Source organism: Anomaloglossus baeobatrachus, chromosome 4 (assembly GCF_048569485.1).
Source record: "Anomaloglossus baeobatrachus isolate aAnoBae1 chromosome 4, aAnoBae1.hap1, whole genome shotgun sequence".
Lineage (NCBI taxonomy): Eukaryota > Metazoa > Chordata > Amphibia > Anura > Aromobatidae > Anomaloglossus > Anomaloglossus baeobatrachus.
In genome coordinates, this window is record NC_134356.1 from 276621133 (window position 1) to 276642712 (window position 21580).

Genomic DNA, 21580 nt, shown 5'->3' on the forward strand with positions numbered 1-21580 from the left:
ACAGGCTGGAGGGGGGGTATGTGAACAGGCTGGAGGGGGGGTATGTGAACAGGCTGGAGGGGGGGGGTATGTGAACAGGCTGGAGGGGGGGTATGTGAACAGGCTGGAGGGGGGGTATGTGAACAGGCTGGAGGGGGGGTATATGAACAGGCTGGAGGGGGGGTATATGAACAGGCTGGAGGGGGGGTATGTGAACAGGCTGGAGGGGGGGTATGTGAACAGGCTGGAGGGGGGGTATGTGAACAGGCTGGAGGGGGGGTATGTGAACAGGCTGGAGGGGGGGTATGTGAACAGGCTGGAGGGGGGGGTATGTGAACAGGCTGGAGGGGGGGGTATGTGAACAGGCTGGAGGGGGGGGTATGTGAACAGGCTGGAGGGGGGGTATGTGAACAGGCTGGAGGGGGGGTATGTGAACAGGCTGGAGGGGGGGTATGTGAACAGGCTGGAGGGGGGGGTATGTGAACAGGCTGGAGGGGGGGTATGTGAACAGGCTGGAGGGGGGGTATGTGAACAGGCTGGAGGGGGGGGTATGTGAACAGGCTGGAGGGGGGGGTATGTGAACAGGCTGGAGGGGGGGTATGTGAACAGGCTGGAGGGGGGGTATGTGAACAGGCTGGAGGGGGGGTATGTGAACAGGCTGGAGGGGGGGTATGTGAACAGGCTGGAGGGGGGTATGTGAACAGGCTGGAGGGGGGGTATGTGAACAGGCTGGAGGGGGGGTATGTGAACAGGCTGGAGGGGGGGTATGTGAACAGGCTGGAGGGGGGGTATGTGAACAGGCTGGAGGGGGGGTATGTGAACAGGCTTGAGGGGGGGTATGTGAACAGGCTTGAGGGGGGGTATGTGAACAGGCTGGAGGGGGGGTATGTGAACAGGCTGGAGGGGGGGGTATGTGAACAGGCTGGAGGGGGGGTATGTGAACAGGCTGGAGGGGGGGGTATGTGAACAGGCTGGAGGGGGGGTATGTGAACAGGCTGGAGGGGGGGTATGTGAACAGGCTGGAGGGGGGGTATGTGAACAGGCTGGAGGGGGGGTATGTGAACAGGCTGGAGGGGGGGTATGTGAACAGGCTGGAGGGGGGGTATGTGAACAGGCTGGAGGGGGGGTATGTGAACAGGCTGGAGGGGGGGTATGTGAACAGGCTGGAAGGGGGGTATGTGAACAGGCTGGAGGGGGGTTTATAGCAGGATCATATACAAGGCAGGAGGATCATTACCAGGATGGGGTACCTTAGTAGAGAATTTGGGGACATTACCCCCATAACAGTGTCAGCAGCAGATCCTCGCCCCATAACAGTGTGTCATGACCACATTTTTTGCTTAAAGTTTTATTTTCCCATTTTCCTCCTCTAAAACCAGGGTGCGTCTTATAGTCCGGTGCGTCTTATAGTCCGAAAAATACGGTACCTCTCAGGGCTCATGCGCACATTGCGTAATTACATGCATTTACGCTGTGTATTGCACTGCAGCGTAAATGCATGTGTCTTCCGTTCCCTGCACAATCTATGTAGATTGTGCATGATACGTGCGCACGTTGCTTTTATGAACGCAGCGATTTGGGTGCTAAAATTTTGACCCAAATCCGTGCGTTCAAAAAATGAGCATGTCAATTATTCCATGCTCTATGGATGCAGCTCCCACTCTGTCTATGGTGGAGGCAGCAGCCATAGCGCATGAAATCGACTTCTTTTGTACAGAAAAACTGCATTCATTATGCAGTGTTTCTGCAGCGATTTGATGCACACATGTGCTGTCAAATCGCTGCAGTATATTAAGCAGTTACGTGCGCATGAGCCCTCAATGAGACTTCTCCACAAGTGTTTTGGCCCATTCCTCATGAGCTTACTGTTCTAGCTTTCTTGTTATAGAGTGCCGTCTCCAAATGGCATGTTTTAGCTCTTTCCACAGATGTTCAATAGGATTTACTATAGGGCCCACAGTAGGCCACTTCAGAATAGTCCAGTGCTTTACTCTAAGCCATTCTTGGATGTTTATAGCTCTGTTACCTTTGCCAGTTTCAAGTTATTTCATTGATCATTGTGGGTTTTTCATACCTCACTAGAAGGGTACCAACAATTTTGGCCATGCATTGTGATTAGGAACCTACAGGAATGAAGAAAGATAATCTAAAATCTGGAATGTTTCTGCTAGTAACGTGGACCCCTTTCTGGTAATATACTTTAATTACTTACCATGTTACCTAATGCTATAACTAAGTTATTTGTGTATTACACACATTTCCTTTAACAGTTTGCAATACTTTCAATGGCTTATTAGTTTAAGAACTTAGTATACCCTGAGAATGAGAGCCTCCAAAGTTTGACAACTTTAAATAAGCAACAGAGCTCTAAAAAGACCAAACCTCACTTGCAATTAAGAAAACAATATTTATACTTTAGCTTGAAAAGACAGGATGTTGGGAAATTTAACTAATTTGGATAGTGACCTTTAAATGCACCAAAACCAAATAGTTTGTGGGCTACAACACAGGGCACATTCCAGAAAAAAAATTGTGAGAAACCAATTCCTAATAATCCTTAAAACCTGGAATGAGTATTGGGTACTAAAAAAGGTGCATAAATGTAATAGTAACTCGAAATATGATTGTTGTTGATGATAAAAAACTATGCCTCTTTTGGTATAAGCTATAATTATATAAACTGTAAAGTGGTCCACCAGAAAATATATGCAAAATTAATCTCTCAAATGCATAGAAAAGACATACAAAAATGAACTGTTTAAAGTAATATATAAATATTTAGGTGTGTATAATAATCACACTACTTGTACTGCTTGTATAAAATGTAAAACCTATTTTCTTTCATGATCAATAGTGAAATATGTAATGTGTTATTTTCAAATCTTAATAATGGCAGAGTATGTAGAAAATAAAATAGTAAAAGTTTGAAAATGTTCGGAAATTGCAACCCGAGACCATGTAATTTAAACCTGAAGTCCCTTTTCGTATTCTAAATGACATACAGATGGTCAGCCTTCTTCTTCAAGCTTTGGGAACACAATTGGCCTTTTTATAGTTTCTCACACACACACTGGCCATGCCATATTTGTGTCAGGACTATTTATTTCTAATTGTATGTAGTTCACTTCTACTATTAATTATGGAACATGGTACTTTGTCAAGATAGATTAGCAAATGTGCAAGACCACTTGAAAAACAAAAGTAAGTTGAGTGAGCTTGCCGCGGTCAGACTAGTAGTCTTCCCCCCTGGTATAGCATGCTTTTTTTGTTTTTATGACTCAATATGTATGAAAAGATATTTGACTACACTTGGTTACAATTAGGTCATCATGCAATATTACTTTTATGTTTTTAGTAAAATTTATTGTGTTAACATGAAGATGTTACAATTATCTCATATACTGCTGGTATAAGGATTACTTCTTTATTATCCAGGTGGTCCACTTATACCATTAAAGCATTATCTCTTTATGCATTTCCCTAATCTATTACATTAGTTTATGTAAATGAGCCTGTCTTTAGTTAAAAAGTCAAATAATTGAACTGCCATACGGCTTTACAAAGTGTAAAGCCATACATACAAAATAACTGTCGTCTGCCAGCTACCCCACATATACATATGACTATTCTTATGTTTTCACTGGTAGAGGGAAGAAAGCTTATCGCTCATCTGCCATCGCCCTATCTTCCATGAATACTAAAGCTGGGTTCACACACAACGACAATGACAATGACGTCGCTGTTACGTCACCATTTCCTGTGACGTAACAGCGACCTTAGATGATCGCTAGTAAGCTGTCAAACATGTAATTTTAAGCAGCGACAGAGCAGCGATCATAGCGACCTCGACGGTCGTTGTGCGGTGTAACATGCATCGCTAAGCGACGACTCAGACCTTGATAGAGGCGTGGTGTTTACCCCTAGACATGTTTTGCGTTGCCTCTTTTCACGCCCCTCTGTTCCGATTGGTGATCGCTACAGCGCCTTTGTGTTGCCTTTTTTCACGCCCCTCTATTCCGACTGGGGATCACTACAGCGGCGCCTGATTGGGTGACCGTGCCAAACAAAGGAAGACGCAGTAGTGCTTTCATTCATTCTATTTCATTTCATTCAGATCCACAAAGAACGACACACTAGCGACACCAGACAGAGAATCTACTACGTGGAACAAAAAATGGAACTTAAAGAATGAAATCACTGTATGTCTTGCTAAATTCTACTAAAAAGGGGGCTGAAAGCCCGTACTTACGAAGCGCTCACTGATATCCTAATCAGGCACGAATACTAATATTCTTTATAGCAAGATACTATTTATTTTAATAGCACATGAATATAATCAATGGTACATAGGCATTTAGAATCTTATAGTCATAGAAACTTATACAATAACAGAAATATGCATCAACATTACCGTTATGTTGTAGCAATCCTTTCACATCGGAGGGAACTCGAGTTAAGATAAGGAATCAACATGGCATGGCATCACAGGAACAGTGCGTACGTACACTTCAATGTCCTGGAAGGTATTTCCCTACCATTAAGTGAGTCTGGTGTATTTTTTATAGGAAAATATTGTAGGTTGTGTCTAAATGGTCACCAGCATGTGACAGCTGAGTCATGTTCATGTAACTTGACCACAAAATGTTGTAGGTAACGGCAGCTTCCTGCACATTTCCTGCACATCCTGCCAGTTGACAACTGGCTGACCACAGTTTGACCAGTGTTAGTGAAATATTGCAATGAGCCGTAAATTTCATCCTTAAAACTGTCTTTAAGCTAACCACAAGTTTCCTGTAAGTGGAACTGTAAATGTTACTTCCTTTATCTTCAACTGCTTCAAGACATGTATTCCTTGGTCATCATTTTGGCCCTCCAAAGGACATCTTCTTTGATACTGAATTATTGATGGATCAAATAATATCTGGGATCACTCCTATCTTATGATTATGATCTGATTCCTATCTAATCACACATTCTTTCAGTCATATCACATTGGTATCACAATCGGTCCTTGATCCCAGGGATTATTTTCCATCATCAGTATTCCACTAGAAGAAGATCACTCGGAATATACCATACCATGACCAAGAAATGTCGCTTTTAATAGGACACTAACATTGACTTTGCCACAGATTTTGATTTCTTGGTTTGTTTGGATAAACGTTGAATCACAAATATAATCACTTTCACTACTATGTATAGTATATTAAAACTAAAAGCAATATTATCTGAAAAGCTCCCTTGAATATCATGTGTTTTGGCATTTGCTCGATATTCAAAGGAATCATTACACATTACATTTCCCGATATGTTACTACAAGTTTCACTAGTCCCATTTATGAACATATTGGCATAAGGCCATAACATATCATGAATTGTCCTTTCCACTAAGCTGGGTTTAAAAGCATCTACAGTCCATAGAGATGAATCCCAGGTTAGTCAGTCCAGTCTTATTTCTTAGTACCCAAATTCCTCCCTTAAAAGCCAGATATTGCAAATTGGTGACTGTTGCATTCAAATTGCCTTGCCACCATGGAAGATTGATCCATCCCACTATGGAAATGGGTACTGTAGTATTCTATAGACGAACACTTAGAGTGTCTTTATCAGCAAGATGATCAGAACAACTTTTCTACTTTAAGATTTCCTCCATCGATACCGGGACATCCAGATAAGGGATACTGGTGGCTGTAACCGGAGAATGTGTACAGATCCAGCAATCTGTGTGTTGAAAATGTGATGGTGCATCAGAAATTCATTCGCCACAGGTTCCTCCTGATGTAGACTTGTCCATCCAACGACCAAAGAGGCAAACATCAAACACAGGAATTTCTCCATCTCATCACTATCGAGCTCTTCCCAGTAGCCGATACCATGGATTCCGCTTATTTACCACACCTTCTGCAAATAAAGATACACTATTATTCCTGTAAATAACATTTTTCTTGTGGGACACATTCCCACTTCCCCACTCCTGGTCTCATCAGGAGAGTACGATGTTTTCCGACCGCTATTACCTCTGTCTCTGAGGGCGGTCCTTGGAGGTTTTGAATCCATATTTTTGCTCCTACATTTGTAATATTAGAGGATCCAAAACCTTTAGTACCCCGTATTGTTAATTCTGCTGGGGCAGTTCCTTCTCTTATTTCAGACAAATTTATTGGAATTATCAACACCTGAGCCACCCTCTGGTGTTTCATCAATATCAAAGGTTCATTTCCCAAATTTAGCATCAGTACCTTGATTTCTCCCTGATAATCTGCATCTATTACCCCTCCCACCACTATGGCTCCTTTTAACACTAAACTAGAACTAGTGGCTATTTGACCATAATGATCCTTTGGTGTATGGCAACCCAATCCTGTTGAAATTGGTTTTACCTTACCTGGGGGTACCACGACAGTTTCCAATGTACTGAGGTCTAAACCTGCTAAATAAGGCGTCGCTCTTTCTGGTGTGCCCAAACAGCTGTACCTTGCCTTGTCAACTGATGGACTGATTTGTCTGATGGTTGCTGCTTTATCTGCTTCTGAATTAAACAAACGTTCAAGTGAGTTAGTAGGGACATGAGCATCGACATGAAATACAGTGGTCTTGGTAGATTGAATAATCCCTTCAATGCCTTGCCACACTTCCCTGACCATCTCAAACACATTTTGCTGTTCCTCTCCCCATTGGAACTCATATTGTTTCCTCGTTACGTTGTACAAATGAGCCAACATTTGTCCCAAATGAGGGATATGTTGTCTCCAAAAATCAAACAATCCAATATAAGACTGAGTCTTCTGTTTGGATTTAGGGACCAGAAAATTAATAATTTTCTGTCTGGCATTGGGCAAGATCTCTCTGTGCCCCTTGTTCCACTGAATCCGTAGAAATGTTACCACCAGAGACGGTCCTTGAACCTTGGCATCATTGATTTCCCATCCTTTTCTCCACATATGAGCAATCAGTTTTGTCAATTGATCTTTCACACTTTGCTCATCTTGTCCTTGTATCATTATATCATCGATATAATGTGAGATCTGCATTTCTGATGGTAGATCAAATCCATCCAAATGCTCTGCCACCGTCCGGTGACAGATTGTGGGGCTATGTAGCCCTCCTTGGGGTAACCTGGTAAAGGTATATTGTCTTCCTAACCAAGTGAATGCAAATTGATCTTGAGCCTTCTCTTCTATAGGTATAGTAAAGAAAGCATTTGCCAAATCAATTACTGCATACCAAGTTCCAGAGTGAGTCTGAATATTTTCCACAATCGTTATTGTATCCGGAACTGCAGCTGTCAAGGGTGGAGTATTCTTGTTTAACTCCCTATAATCAACTGTCATGCGCCAGGAGCCATCACTCTTTAACTGGCCAGACAGGATTATTCCATGCGGTAGTAGTAGGGCGCATTACCCCAGTTTCTACCAATTCTTTAATGGTTTCTCCTATCTCTCTGTGACCTACTGGTATTCGATATTGTTTCATAGCTACCATTTTTGTAGCTGGAGGCACATGTACAGGGGGCATTTTGACTTTGCCCACCACCACTGGTCGCATTTCCTTATGACAAGACTTAATCCCAAAGGAGAATTTTCCTTCTGTTAGATTAAGAGTCATCCCTTTTAGGACATCAATTCCCAAAATATATTCTGGTATAGGAACTACCAGCACCGTATACTTCTTGATAGGTAAATTACCTATCTTCAAAGCTACCTGTGTCTGAACCCCGGTGATCACTTGACCACCTAGTCCAGCAATTTTTACTCTAGGTCCTTTTATTTTTTCTGGGTTTCCATGAATTAAAGTAGCCTCCGCCCCCGTGTCAATCAAAGCTGGGACTCTTTGAACATTTCCCCCTTTCCAATGTATGCTAAGATTGACGTAGGGACGTTCGTCCCTTTTTATCAATAGGGGGGCTTGGCTGGCTACCTATGGTAAATCACTTCCTTCTGAACTTTCATTTACACAGACTTCAGTCTGTGTATTAGCCCTTCCTTCCGTGACCTTTGTGGCCACGGCTGCAGCCAGTTCTTCCCATGGATAAACTGACTGAAAATCTTCCCAAGACACTTTCTTTGGGGTTTTTTCCCCTTTTCCCTCTAATTTCTTTACCTTGGGGGTTTTTGAACCCCCTTCCATCTTTGCAGATAGAACTTTCTGTTTGTACAACTTCCATAATTCTCCTGTCTCCTTTCCATCAATCCTTTCCTTATTGATCCCGGCTTTAAGCAAAGCCTGGAACATGTCTTTGCGAGACACCCGTGGGGCCTCCCCTACGGATTTCTCTTTACAATCAGGATTGTTTGGCTTACTGTTACCAACATGGCCTCCAGGGGACGATTTATCCCACTGTCCCATATCCTGTAACTCCCTCATCCTCCCTAGAACTACACCGATTGATTCTCCAGTCAGCGCTACAGTTAAGGTTAAAATAACTGTGTTGTATGCTGGAGGAGCATGTTTAAGCAGCCTATTTCTTATGCTGGCTGTCAATGGGTACTGGAGATAATCATCATCCATTCCAAAAAGAGGAAGAGCATTCCTCATTGCTTCTTCCTTCAGCCTTTCCATACCATCTTTTAAGGTATACCAAGGTTTATCATTGATAGGAAAGTCTGCTTCTGATGGATATTTGTCCAGAAAAGCATGGGCTAAGATCATGATTAAGTTTTGAGTACCATGCTCATTATGATCAACAAAATAATTTTTTATTGATCTCTGAATTACTGGGTCTTGATACATGGTGACAAATTTTTCCACGTCTCCGGCGTCAAAGTGCACTGCACCTCCTCCGAGATCGTGCACCCTGACCAACCAGGGAATTTCTCCTTCTCCTGGTTTTTGTCTAAACTGTGTTAAAATGCTATATACTTCTCCCTGAGAGTAATCTTCAATGGTTACTCGATTTTTTACATGAGGAATCGTTCTCTCATTTATGATGGCATTACCATCTTTGTCATATTGCAGATTCCCCTGACCATCCCGGACATGTTCCCGGATTATCTCATTCTCTGTCCTCTCTAGGCGCCTCCTCACGGGATTAGCCTGAATCTTCCCTTTATGGTAATCCTCCTCATCAGATGATGAAGATGAATCCCACACATCCCCATCCCAAGTATCGGGATCCCAGTTTATAGAAGCTGAGGCGATACTTTTATGTACTTTGGTTTTATTTACCTTTCCTCTTCTTTTCTTGTACTTATTTTGAGCAATTTTTATGGCAGCTTTTTCTGCCACATTCTGATAATGTTCCAATTTATCCTTCAACAGTCTGGTATTACATTCCAGAACTGTTTTCAGGCCACCTAATTCTATCATCTTTTGTTCCATCTGGGAACTTTTCTTCTGCATCTTTAGATTACGCTCATGCATTACACTATATGCACTTGCCAAAATCCAGATGTGCCGTGCTAAAGACACTACATCACCTGTTTTCACAGGGACACTACCGAATACATTCACAACATCAGTAGCTTCACTACCCTTAATCTTATCCTGCCATTGTTTGCGCCGTGCTAAAGACACTACATCACCTGTTTTCACAGGGGCACTACCGAGTACATTCACAACATCAGTAGCTTCACAACCCTTAAGCTTGTCCTGCCATTGTTCTGCCAATCCACAAGACACTACATCACCTGTTTTCACAGGGGCACTACTGAGTACATTCACAACATCAGTAGATTCACAACCCTTAAGCTTGTCCTGCCATTGTTCTGCCAATCCACAATTGACCAATTCATGTGCTATAAGATTGTAGGGAGCCTCAGTCCAGCATGGGATCTCCACAACAACCTCCTTAACATTATCCTTACGTTTTCTGAACATTTTGACACTATGCAAAAAGATTGAAAAAATATCTGGAAATTTGCCAAATATATGTTTTTAATTTCTAAATTACAAAAATTTGTTAAATTACTTCTAATAGAAGTAATCCTGCCGACTACGCCAATTTATGTCTTGCTAAATTCTACTAACAAGGGGGCTGAAAGCCCGTACTTACGAAGCGCTCACTGATATCCTAATCAGGCACGAATACTAATATTCTTTATAGCAAGATACTATTTATTTTAATAGCACATGAATATAATCAATGGTACATAGGCATTTAGAATCTTATAGTCATAGAAACTTATACAATAACAGAAATATGCATCAACATTACCGTTATGTTGTAGCAATCCTTTCACATCGGAGGGAACTCGAGTTAAGATAAGGAATCAACATGGCATGGCATCACAGGAACAGTGCGTACGTACACTTCAATGTCCTGGAAGGTATTTCCCTACCATTAAGTGAGTCTGGTGTATTTTTTATAGGAAAATATTGTAGGTTGTGTCTAAATGGTCACCAGCATGTGACAGCTGAGTCATGTTCATGTAACTTGACCACAAAATGTTGTAGGTAACGGCAGCTTCCTGCACATTTCCTGCACATCCTGCCAGTTGACAACTGGCTGACCACAGTTTGACCAGTGTTAGTGAAATATTGCAATGAGCCGTAAATTTCATCCTTAAAACTGTCTTTAAGCTAACCACAAGTTTCCTGTAAGTGGAACTGTAAATGTTACTTCCTTTATCTTCAACTGCTTCAAGACATGTATTCCTTGGTCATCATTTTGGCCCTCCAAAGGACATCTTCTTTGATACTGAATTATTGATGGATCAAATAATATCTGGGATCACTCCTATCTTATGATTATGATCTGATTCCTATCTAATCACACATTCTTTCAGTCATATCACATTGGTATCACACTGTAACGCCTTCGGCAAGGTACCCAATCGGAACGCTGTTGTAACCACCAATCGGAGTCGTAGGGGCGTTGCAAAATACACCACAAAAACATGCCCTTGTCCTGCCTTCAGTCCCACGTCACTGCCTTCAGCATCGTCGCGACCGTCGCTGCTGCGGTGCGGTGCGCTGTGCTGTCAAACACAAGGATGCTGAGCTTATCATCATGGTGCAGCGGGATAGCAGTGATCAAAAAATGACCTGGAATATTCAAGAGCGAGCAGCGATTTCGCAGCAGGCGTCTGATCGTTGTTATGTATCACACACAGCGACGTCGCTGTTGAGGTCGTTGCTACGTCACAGAAAATGGCAACTTAGCAGCGATGTCGTTGTCGTCGTCGCTGTATGTGACACCACCTTAATTGATTGGAAATTGAAATTGTAACTGTCCAATCTGTTGGCTACATTCAGATACCCATGTGACATCTCCATGTGCTGTCTGTTTTTTTTTTTCTTGCACATCACAAGTGCCAACAGAATTTCATGGAGATATCCACTTATCTGGGAAAGCAAAAATCCATAAGACTCAAAACATCTTATATTCTATTCTGTGTTTGTGGATCAAAATTGGCCTTTCAAGTCTATGGGGATTTGTCAAACACGGATGCAAATTAGAAGGCTTCTGATTTGTTACCATTTTGTATCCATGTCTCATGGATCTCTTACTTTGTGATAAATTTGAATAAAAATGGGATGTGTCAAAGGTCTTTTTATTGGCTTGGGAAAAAAATCGATGCAAAAAACAGATGCAACATGGAAGCAATATAGATGACACATGAGAACAAAAATAGTCAATTTCTCATGGATGTTTGTTCTGGTAATTGTAGTGCCACAAGTGTTGCTAAGGCGTATCAGGGCCAGGTTCTAAAGATAGACGGAGAGACGGGCGGGTCTGGCTACCCACATAACTCTGTCCATGGGTTTTTTAGATAAAGAGACAAATGGAGTCTTTTTTGCACAAAATATTAAAACACCATTTTATTGAGAATACATTAAAATATATATAACATGGTATATCAGTGATTGACCACAGATGAAAAAGGAATGGCTGTATGGACATTAATTACAATACAGTATAAAGGTAGATGCACAATTTGTATATGAATAGTTATTGAATCAAGCTCCAGAACAAGTATAAACACATAAATTAGATATAACAAAGTGCTGCCACCTGCTGGGCGTATCGCCTCAGGTAATACAATTATGATGTTTACATGTCTTGAAAGTTAAGACTTGGTAGTTTAAATTGAATACCTAATATGCAATGAATAGATAGATGCAAGATAACTCAGCAGGAAAGGCAACTTCTGCACTGTATAATGCCGAGATCAACAGTCTCCCATTACAAATAGACTCTCACATAGGCACTATCTTACAAAGTCACAGATCAGGTCAGAGACAAATATAGTTGGTTATTATAGTTTAACCATGTGGATGTGTGGAGAAACCTGTCAGCACATACCCCTACGCGCGTTTCGTGTTGGTCGCTTCGTCCAGGGGTGTGAGAAATAGTCAATTTCTCATGGATGTCTGTTCTGGTACTTGTAGTGCCACAAGTGTTGCTAAGGCATATCAGGGCTAGGTTGTACAGATAGATGGAGAGACGGGCGGGTCTGGCTACCCACAGACCTCTGCCCATGGGTGTGTCTCACCTGTTAAGATGGAATCTGTTTGGCATGTGGTCAGTCAGATAGAAGGAGCCTCTGAGAGAGGTGTGGTGCACTAGCTAGTGTCAGAACGTGTGGGGGGGATACCAAACCTTCTGAAGGTAATAGCAGTGAAAAGGGGTTGTATGTGCTGACCAGGGTCAGTGAGTGGAGCCTGAGGTTTTTCCACTGGGATATGCTGGTGAGGTGTGTCTGAACCTGTGTGGGTGTACCGTGAATGTTACGGACAGAAATCCATCTGTTGTTGTGAAGGGTGGTTTATGTATGTCGAAGTAAACCGTTGTGACTTTTAATGTTTCTTGCGTGCTACCTCGCATCACAAGCCATGTGAGTACCCCATCACATTCAGTGAGTGACCTGTCACAGCACATATTAGCTAAATTAGGTTACTTGCGTTTTTTTGGGGTTTTTTTTCTCATTTTAGTTCTGAGTTAGTTTTTTCATGCTTTGTGTTATGTTTTGATGCTGCGGTTTTTGTCTCTTTTTGGTATGTCATATTTTAAATTAAGCTGCTTTGTTTTTGATGCTTCCTAGTTTGGCTTTGACAAAACGTTAGTAATACAGTCAGGCATTTTTAGTGTGTTTCCCCAGAAGAAGCGGATTAAAAATCCATATTCTATGGAGAAAATCTGCACATAAAACTCAGTGTACCCGCATAAAAAACTGACATGTTACAGATCTGAAACCTGCACCGCAGGTTACTATACAGGGCGGAAAAACCACAATGGGCATGACATTTTGTATAAATCCCATCCACATTATCGGAACTGTAATATGCTGTATTTTGTACACAGGAAGAGTATGCAACATCAATAATTCACCAAAAAGCTCATTGTGTGAATGAGCCTTTTCATTTTATCCATTTGACTTTTTTTTCTGTACAAGTGAATAGGTATAAATTCCATGACAAATTTCATGACTCTACGAGATGGAAATAATGTAGTTAATCTGAAACAATAATTTGTAAATTTGCCATTTAAGCACTTTTTCTTATAGATTGGTTGGTTTATTGCTTGCCACTGTTGATTTCTTTCACCATTAGGTGTCAGCATTGCCTACAAATACTTGCAGCTAAGTGAAGACTAACATCAATGTCTAGTCAACCCATGTCATGATGTAAATGAGCTACATTGCCAATATTACATTTATGAAATGTGGTTTTGTGGCTTTGTGTCACTTTTCTCTATGGCTTAATTCACATGGCTATATTAATAGTGTGTCATAGACGACTATATGCCTTTACTGTACCTCTTTATTCCTTTTTCTAGCATTTGAAAGGAAAAAATATTGTGGAATGCTTCATCCGATGTTACATAGAAACATGTCTTCTAGGTACTAAAATCTCTGTACCTACAGTACCCTAAGGGCCTATTCTTTCTGTTACATTTCTAATGTGACAACTGCAGGAGAGTCTCGTCATCTCTATCTAGTCACTTCCCAATGGACCTTCTGATTCCCTAGCCTGACTATTGCTTATTTGACAAGTTCCTTTCACAACAATAAACTGAGACAGAGGAAGTAAAAAATGGTTGTGTTTTATTTTTAGAGGATAGGGAAAACCTTTAACATCTTCTCACCCTTTGAATGTATCTGAAAATAGTCAATGTGTCATGAGGATATTAATTCAAGCTGTTTAATGTAATTTTACGCTTAATACACATTTCTATTACTTATAGGTTTCTATTTTGGTGCATTTAATTTAAAGAGCTGATATCCTCTTATGTGGAAGAGTAAGAGGCTGATAAATTGACCTTGAAGATATAAGAAGTCAGTTAATTCTAGTTGACATTCATTTACATGTATCAGCGATCAGGTAGAGGTTCATACAAATGATTATTCGGGCAACAGTTCATTTATACTTTGTGGCATACTTTGTTGGCAGCAGTACATCCCTTACACAAGGGAATGTGCTATCGGCCAATGATAGTTTTTAAGCTTATATAAAAGATATGATCAAATTAAATTGTGTATTTGTAATTTGATCACTGAGCTTTTTACACTGAGCAGTGATTGAAATGCCTCATGTACTTTCTCAAGCCCCGCCTGTAGGACCTGTCGCACCGAGGAATATGGGGTACTCGGTTCCGGGCAGTGTATGTCTGGGGAATGTCACAGTGGTGGCCATTACCCGGTTCCGTGCCCTGGGCCCTTTTTGTAATGGAGATATTTACAGGGGATTGGTGAATAAAGTCTATTCGTGACGCCACTTGCGGTGTTGCAGCTATATGTAGGGAGCTGCTGCTGCAAAACATTTCTACTGGGGCTGATGGTATTAGCAGCTAGTATGGTAATCCCTCCGCAAGTAGGGTATTGCCCCAGTGGATGTATGGTGCGGTGGGCGTCAGAATAAGGAGTCTAGACAGGTATTCAGTGCAACTGGTTTACTCACTGCTGAGATGTTAACTGGTTGCCCGAGGTCGGCTGGTTTCACCTCCAGGTCCCCGTTGTCCCAGTGCCAGTCTGGTTCTCTGGTACCTTCTTCCCCTGCACCTGTCTTTGGTAAGTGGGTCCCGTGGTATAGAACACTGGGAGTCCCCGTTCTGTGGTTTGTCCACTTCTGTCCGCCTGATGGTAGCATGAATTCTGTGGGGTTGGAGTCTCTGGTCCTGTCCCCGGTTCTCCCTTTGCTACTGAGTCTTCGGATTCTTTAGGGTCAGCAAGGTCCTTGATGGTCCCCTTGCTGTGCAGGTGTTAACAGGTCGGCTTCAAGCTCTTTCCTGTCCTAGGGTCCTGTACCCCATCAGTGCGTAGTTCCAGAAGTACTCCACCGTACTCCACCATCAACCACTTCTCCTGGGTACCAGGTCACCATCAACCTGAGTCAGGACGTCTCTTCAGTCAAACCTTTACACTTTTACAGTCACTACTCAAACTCTCTGCTCTTTCTCACTGCAGTCTCCCTTCTCACTTCTGACTTCCTGTGTTCCCGACTACACTCCACAGTCTGCCCTTCCCACCTGGTCAACTAGTGGACTGGAGTGGCTCCACCTCTAGGCAGCCATCCATGGTCCCACCCAGCTGGGTACCATTGTATGGGGGAATTTGTTGGGGAAAACTGGGATTATCTGGGTTTTGGTGTTAACGGCACTGGGGTTCTGGATCCCTAAGGGGATCCCTGGTAGGGATGCAGAACCTTGTAGCACCCTGATGGGTTCAGGGGTGCTACGTTCCCTCTTGGTTAATTCCAGCACGTCCTCGGACTGCTAGGTAAAACTGGTTACACTTTTTTTTATTTTCCTTAAAAATAACAGGTTCATCCCACGCTGGGGAGGTGCATCACTTAAATGTTACAACCTGGGTATCCCTCCCTGCACCCACCACCCAAAGATCCTGGTCCCAGGACCCTTCTCAGGAGGCAGGTCACCGGTTTCACTGGTGACCAGGTCTCGGCCGCCTCTGCCGCAGACCTTTCCTGCACCTGGCCTCTCCTGGTGGCGGTGCACACAGCAATGTCCGCTGCATGGATGTACTCTGGTGAGGCCCAACTGGTGCAACTATTTACAATAATACAAGTTTGTGTTGGTTGCTGCCAGTCCTGCAGCCTGGGTCCATTTTTATATCAAAAACACGAAAACTAGTAACTTGTCAATTTGGAACAGTCCAATGTTTAAACAACAAAGCAATTTTCAATAGGCAATTTAAATCAACTTTTTCATCACACAACATTAACTGGAACAGTCAACAGTAACAAACTGGTCGAGCACGGATCCCGGTAGCTGGATCGGTGCAGCCTGATCAAGCGACGCTCCACTCTCTTAAGAGAGGCTGCCACCACCTCTATTATCTCCGCTTTCCACTCCTCTACTCGATGCAGGTGCTCCGCTCGCAGAGTCCAGCACAGCCGCTGGACCTCTGCCTTTAGCCTTTCTGCGGTCCAGGTCCCTGGTTTAACTGGGACACTGGCATGATCACCTGGTGCAGACATGTTGTCAGTAAGAGTCCTGGAGGCATTCTGGTGCAGGGCCTCTGGGATCCCTGCTTCTGGTTTCGTTTTTTTACATTCCAGATACTCCCAGAGGGCAGGGCTTTGTTTTTTGCTCCTTTTAGTCTGCTGTGGCGCAGTTATTTTTCACAGCAAAATGGCGGCGGTTTTTCAAACAATAAAGTTCAATCCATATAATACAACGTTTAAGGCACACGTCACCCGGTTTGACCGGGTTCAGTTCAATCCTGTTCGTGACACCAGGAAAAAAGGATTGTCGCACCCAGTGATATGGGGTACTTGGTTCCGGCAAGTATACGCCTGGGGAATTTCACAGTGGTGGCCGTTACCCGATTCCGTGTCCTGGGCCCTTTTTGTAATGGGGATATTTACAGGGGATTGGTGATTAAAAGTCTGTTCATGATGCCACTTGCAGTGTTGCGGTTATATGTAGGGAGCTGCCACTGCAAATTGTTTCTACTGGGGCTGATGGTATTAGCAGCTAGTATGGTACCATTGTATGGGGGATTTGTTGGGGAAAACTGGGATTACCTGGGTTTTTGGTGTTACCGGCACTGGGGTTCTGGGTCCCTAAGGGGGTAGGCCCTGCATCCTGGTGAGGATGCAGATCATTGTAGCACCCTGATGGGTTCAGGGGTGCTGCAGACCCCTCAGGCCTCAATTGCACAATGACCGCTTACACCAAAAGCCTAATGAACACAATTAATTTACAATCTTAGAGTATTAATCGGAACCTCTCTGGCTGTTCATATTGCCCAAACCATGGGCAGCATGAATCACAGCCTGGCATAATTATTGCAGTCATGTATATTATTCACTGCAATGTTCCTGCTTTTCATATAGAATATACCTCAAAATCACACATTAATTAGACTACTAATATCACCCTTTGGAGATGGCAAAAACAAAACGATCAGGCACTGATGGTGTTTTGGGTTGCTAAAATACCACACGGGTTACTTTAAGCCAGGGGTGCACAACCATTTAGGATCTAAGGACCACAATGTCTGATAGAACCAACCCCAGGTTTGGCAATATTACCAAAGTATTACCTTCTGAGTAGGGATGGGCGAACCCCCCGATGTTCGGTGTTCGGGAGACTCACCCGAACGTTTTGAAAAGTTCGGGTTCTGACATAACACGAACTTGCGTCCGAACACCAAACTTGGACTGTACAGTTATGTGATGGGGCAGGGGCTGTAAAATAAAGAACACAGTTAATAATAAACATTGTCATTATACTTACAGGTCCCGCGACGCGTCCTGCAGACTCTGTCTCCCGCCGCTTCTCCTTCCGATCATCGCTGTGCCCTCCCAGTAACCAGCACTGATGATAGGACCTTCCGTGACGTCATAGCATGTGACCAGTCACGTGTGTATTATCTCATTGGCAACAGACTGGTCACATGGCTATGACGTCATGCTAGATCTTGTCAGTGAATCTCTCCATTACGCAGTGCTCGTTCGAGAATCTCCGTGTACTGGCGAGATGCTCTGGCACATGCTCGGCTCCCCGTGCCTGCATGTTGGCACTCTTTACAGGGTCAGCCCACATGCAGGCACTGGCTACCACAGCCGGTGAATAGCAGCGCCGGGAATCAGGTGATCAGAGACCACCGTTGTTATAGTAACCCACCTCACCTCACCCGCCAACCTCTGCTCACTCACTGAGTGATTAGACTGCACGGGGAGCAGCAGCATTCTTCCTCCCATGCAGTGCTGTCTGATGTAGCAGAGCTGCATGGGTTGTAGGAGAAAGAAGACAGAAGACCAGGATCATGGAGGGGTGAGAGGGAGTAATAAACATGGGTATTTATTTCTATTAAAGTATTTTTTCTCTGTGTGGTGTCTTTTTTTTAACCCTTTATTGGAGATTCATAATGGCCGGGTCAAACTTGCCTGACATTAAGAATCTCTTGCTTAATACTAGCTAGTAAAACAAAGCTAGCATTGACCCCTTATTACCCAGCGAGCTACCCGGCATCAGGGCCGCTGGAAGAGTTGGATACAGCGCCAGAAGATTGTGCTTCTATGAAAGCGCCATTTTCTGGGGCGGCTGCAGACTGCAATTCGCAGCAGAGGGGCCCAGAAAGCTTGGGCCAACCTGCGCTGTGGATTCCAATCGCCAACTGCTTAGTTGTACCTGGCTGGACACAAAAATGGGGTGAAGCCCATGTCTTTTTTTTTTTTTTTTTTTTAATTATTTCATGAAATTCATGAAATAATTAAAAAAAGGGCTTCCCTATATTTTTAGTTCCTAGCTGGGTACAAATAGGCAGCTGGGGGCAGCCCGTACCTGCCTGTTGTACCTGGCTAGCATACAAAAATATGGTGAAGCCCACGTCATTTTTATTTTAGTTTTTTGGCAAAAAACTTAAAAAAAAAAATAAAAAATGCTTCCCTGGATTTTCCATTGCCAGTGAAGGTAACACCAAGCAGTTGGGGTTAGCAGCCAGTAGCTGCTTGGATTAGCCTTAGCTAGCAATACAAAAATTGCAGCGGGAGCCCACGTATTTTTTTTTAATTATTTATTTATTAAAATAACTAAAAAAAAATGGGATTGCCTGACATCACAGTACTGTAAAAAAATAATCATTAAAAAAAATGACGTAGCGCTCTGCAGTATTTTACACAAGGGTATTGTGGATCTCATGTGGCCTCCAGGCTGCAGGTTGTGCACCCCTTCTTCAGTTTTTTTTTGCATTAAACCATAAAATATAAAAGACTGTGAGCGACATTGTGCTTAAACATGTAGCAGTTCATTGGCTAAATTATGTATATGTCATGCGCTGTCTGGATCTACACACACGGACTTCTTCTACTGTGTCGGACTCTGTTCACATTGCAGTGTCTGACAGGAAATCTGGTATCTCTTAAGTGCTTAGCTCGGCTGGGCATTGGCTGAGTTGTTTCACTGCTTCCAGCCATGCAGGAGTTACTCCTTTTTGGAGCAGTGTGCTACTCTTCTGAGCAATTACCTTAGCTGGTCTCCCCCTATTTGAGACTGGAGAGTGTAGTAGGAGACTGCAGAAGATAGTTTCTTCTTGCAGTTATGATATCCTGGTGTCCGTGGTGATCCTCCATTTGGAGACCAGCAATTTGTTGTCTGCGCTGAATGATAGCTCCCTGGTGTGACTTTCTCCTTCTCCTTTGGTTTATTCCCTCCAGTGTCTTTTTGTCTCTCCTATGTGGATATTTGTGGTGTGAGTGAGTTTCAGTTTTACGCCTTTATTTTTGTCTTGTGGGAGGTGTATTAGTTTGTGTCCTGCCCAGCCCCGGGTTGGGGTTGTGGGGGTATTAGGTCAGGGCCCAACAGGAGACAGGGCCATGCTGGAGGCTCGACCCTGTCTACATTCAAGTCTACCGTCGAGATAAGGGACAGCACAGGGTCCCCAGTCTTAAGCTCAGCCTACAAGCCCCTGTACCATACGTACCTCCCCGTGACAGTATATTACCATTAATAATACTAAAGCTTTTTTATTTTTAGTGTATGAATTTTGAAGGCTCAATATCACTAATCAGGAAATATGTGCTTTTAGCTTGTTGTATACTGTCATATGAGGAGTTTGTGGGGCTATTATAAAGGCTTTGGCTGTAGCATCTCGTCCTTGCTCCAGTTCAATTCCCTGGCTAAGCTATTACTGTAATTGTAGTAGAAGTTAAGTATTTGACTAACGAATGCAGAAGCTTTGAAGTTACTAAACGGCAAGGTAATTATTCTGCAAATAATAATCAACTACCTTTTTTGTTATTTCCAGGAACAAGAAAGGAAAAAAAGACTTGCAAGGTGGTTTTTACTGAGCAAGAATTAAGGAAACGACTAACTCCAAAGCAATATCATGTCACCCAAGAAAAGGGGACAGAAAGGTGAGATAGATCACATGAACTTATTATTAGCTGAAATGTAAACGGGATAGGGCAGATTTATCAGTAATGATAAATTACTGTCTATTTCAAACTAGATTAGACAGTCTTAAAATGCTTTATCCCAGTGGTTTGATCAATTTGGCACATCTGTGAACGGATTTACACCACTTATTACTTGGCTTACTTTGTGCCAGAAATTAAAACTAAAATATTGGTGCATTTTTTAGTGCTTAGTGTTGCACGTTAAGTGGGGGTTCACACCCCTTTTCGGCAAAGCCATGTTCCTTTGATGTACAAGGTGGAAAAAGTCTTTGAAAGGTGTAAAATGGTGCAAGTCATCAAAATTCCATTTTTTCAGTATAAAATTTGCCAGTTTACTGGCCTTTGTAAGTTTAGAAATATTCCACAATGTTGTGTGAAATAGAGATGAAATTGGAGAGAATATTATATTGCTTTACAATGGATAGTGATGGAATTATTTTATGTTAAGATTTATCTCTTATGTTAAGATTTATCTCTTAAGTGAATTAAATTTAAAGGGGTATTCCCATCTCCAACATCCTATTCCCATATGTAGTAGGCATAATATTATTAGCAAATACCTCCAATTATAAATGTAGTATAATTCTCCTGATTCACTATGTCTCTTACCTCATGTGCAGGGCATTGCAGGACCTTAGGTATCCATGGTTATGGCGGGCTTTGCACGTTGCGACATCGCAAGCCGATGCTGTGATGTCGCACGCGATAGTCCCCGCCCCCGTCGCAGGTACGATATCTTGTGATAGCTGGCGTAGCGAAAATTATTGCTATGCCAGCTTCACATGCACTCACCTGCCCTGCGACTGTCGCTCTGGCCGGCGACCCGCCTCCTTCCTAAGGGGGCGGGTCGTGCGGCGTCATAGCGACGTCACACGGCAGGCGGCCAATAGCGGCGGAGGGGCGGAGATGAGCAGGATGTAAACATCCCGTCCACCTCCTTCCTTCCGCATTGTGGCCGGCGGCAGGTAGGAGATGTTCCTCGCTCCTGCGGCTTCTCACACAGCGATGTGTGCTGCCACAGAAACGAGGAACAACATCGTACCTGTCGCAGCACCGGCATTATGGAAATGTCGGAGCCTGCACCGATGATACGATAACGACGCTTTTGCGCTCGTTAATCGTATCATCTAGGATTTACACACTACGACATCGCAAGTGATGCCAGATGTGCGTCACTTTCGATTTGACCCCACCGACATCGCACCTGCGATGTCGTAGTGTGCAAAGCCGCCCTATGACCACTACCAACTAACTAACTAACTGTGACTATGTGTGGTCGTAAACCATGGATACCTAAATC

General features: G+C 43.1%; 1 protein-coding gene across 3 annotated transcripts in view; it reads left to right on the plus strand.

Moving 5' to 3' along the window:
* Positions 1-21580, plus strand: part of MSRB3 (methionine sulfoxide reductase B3) — a 289938-nt gene that overhangs the window by 142061 nt on the left and 126297 nt on the right. For all 3 annotated transcript variants that reach the window (XM_075344863.1, XM_075344862.1, XM_075344864.1), the window contains exon 3: positions 20130-20238. In XM_075344863.1, the coding sequence (XP_075200978.1) occupies positions 20130-20238 (109 nt within the window). The remainder of the gene's footprint in view (positions 1-20129; positions 20239-21580) is intronic.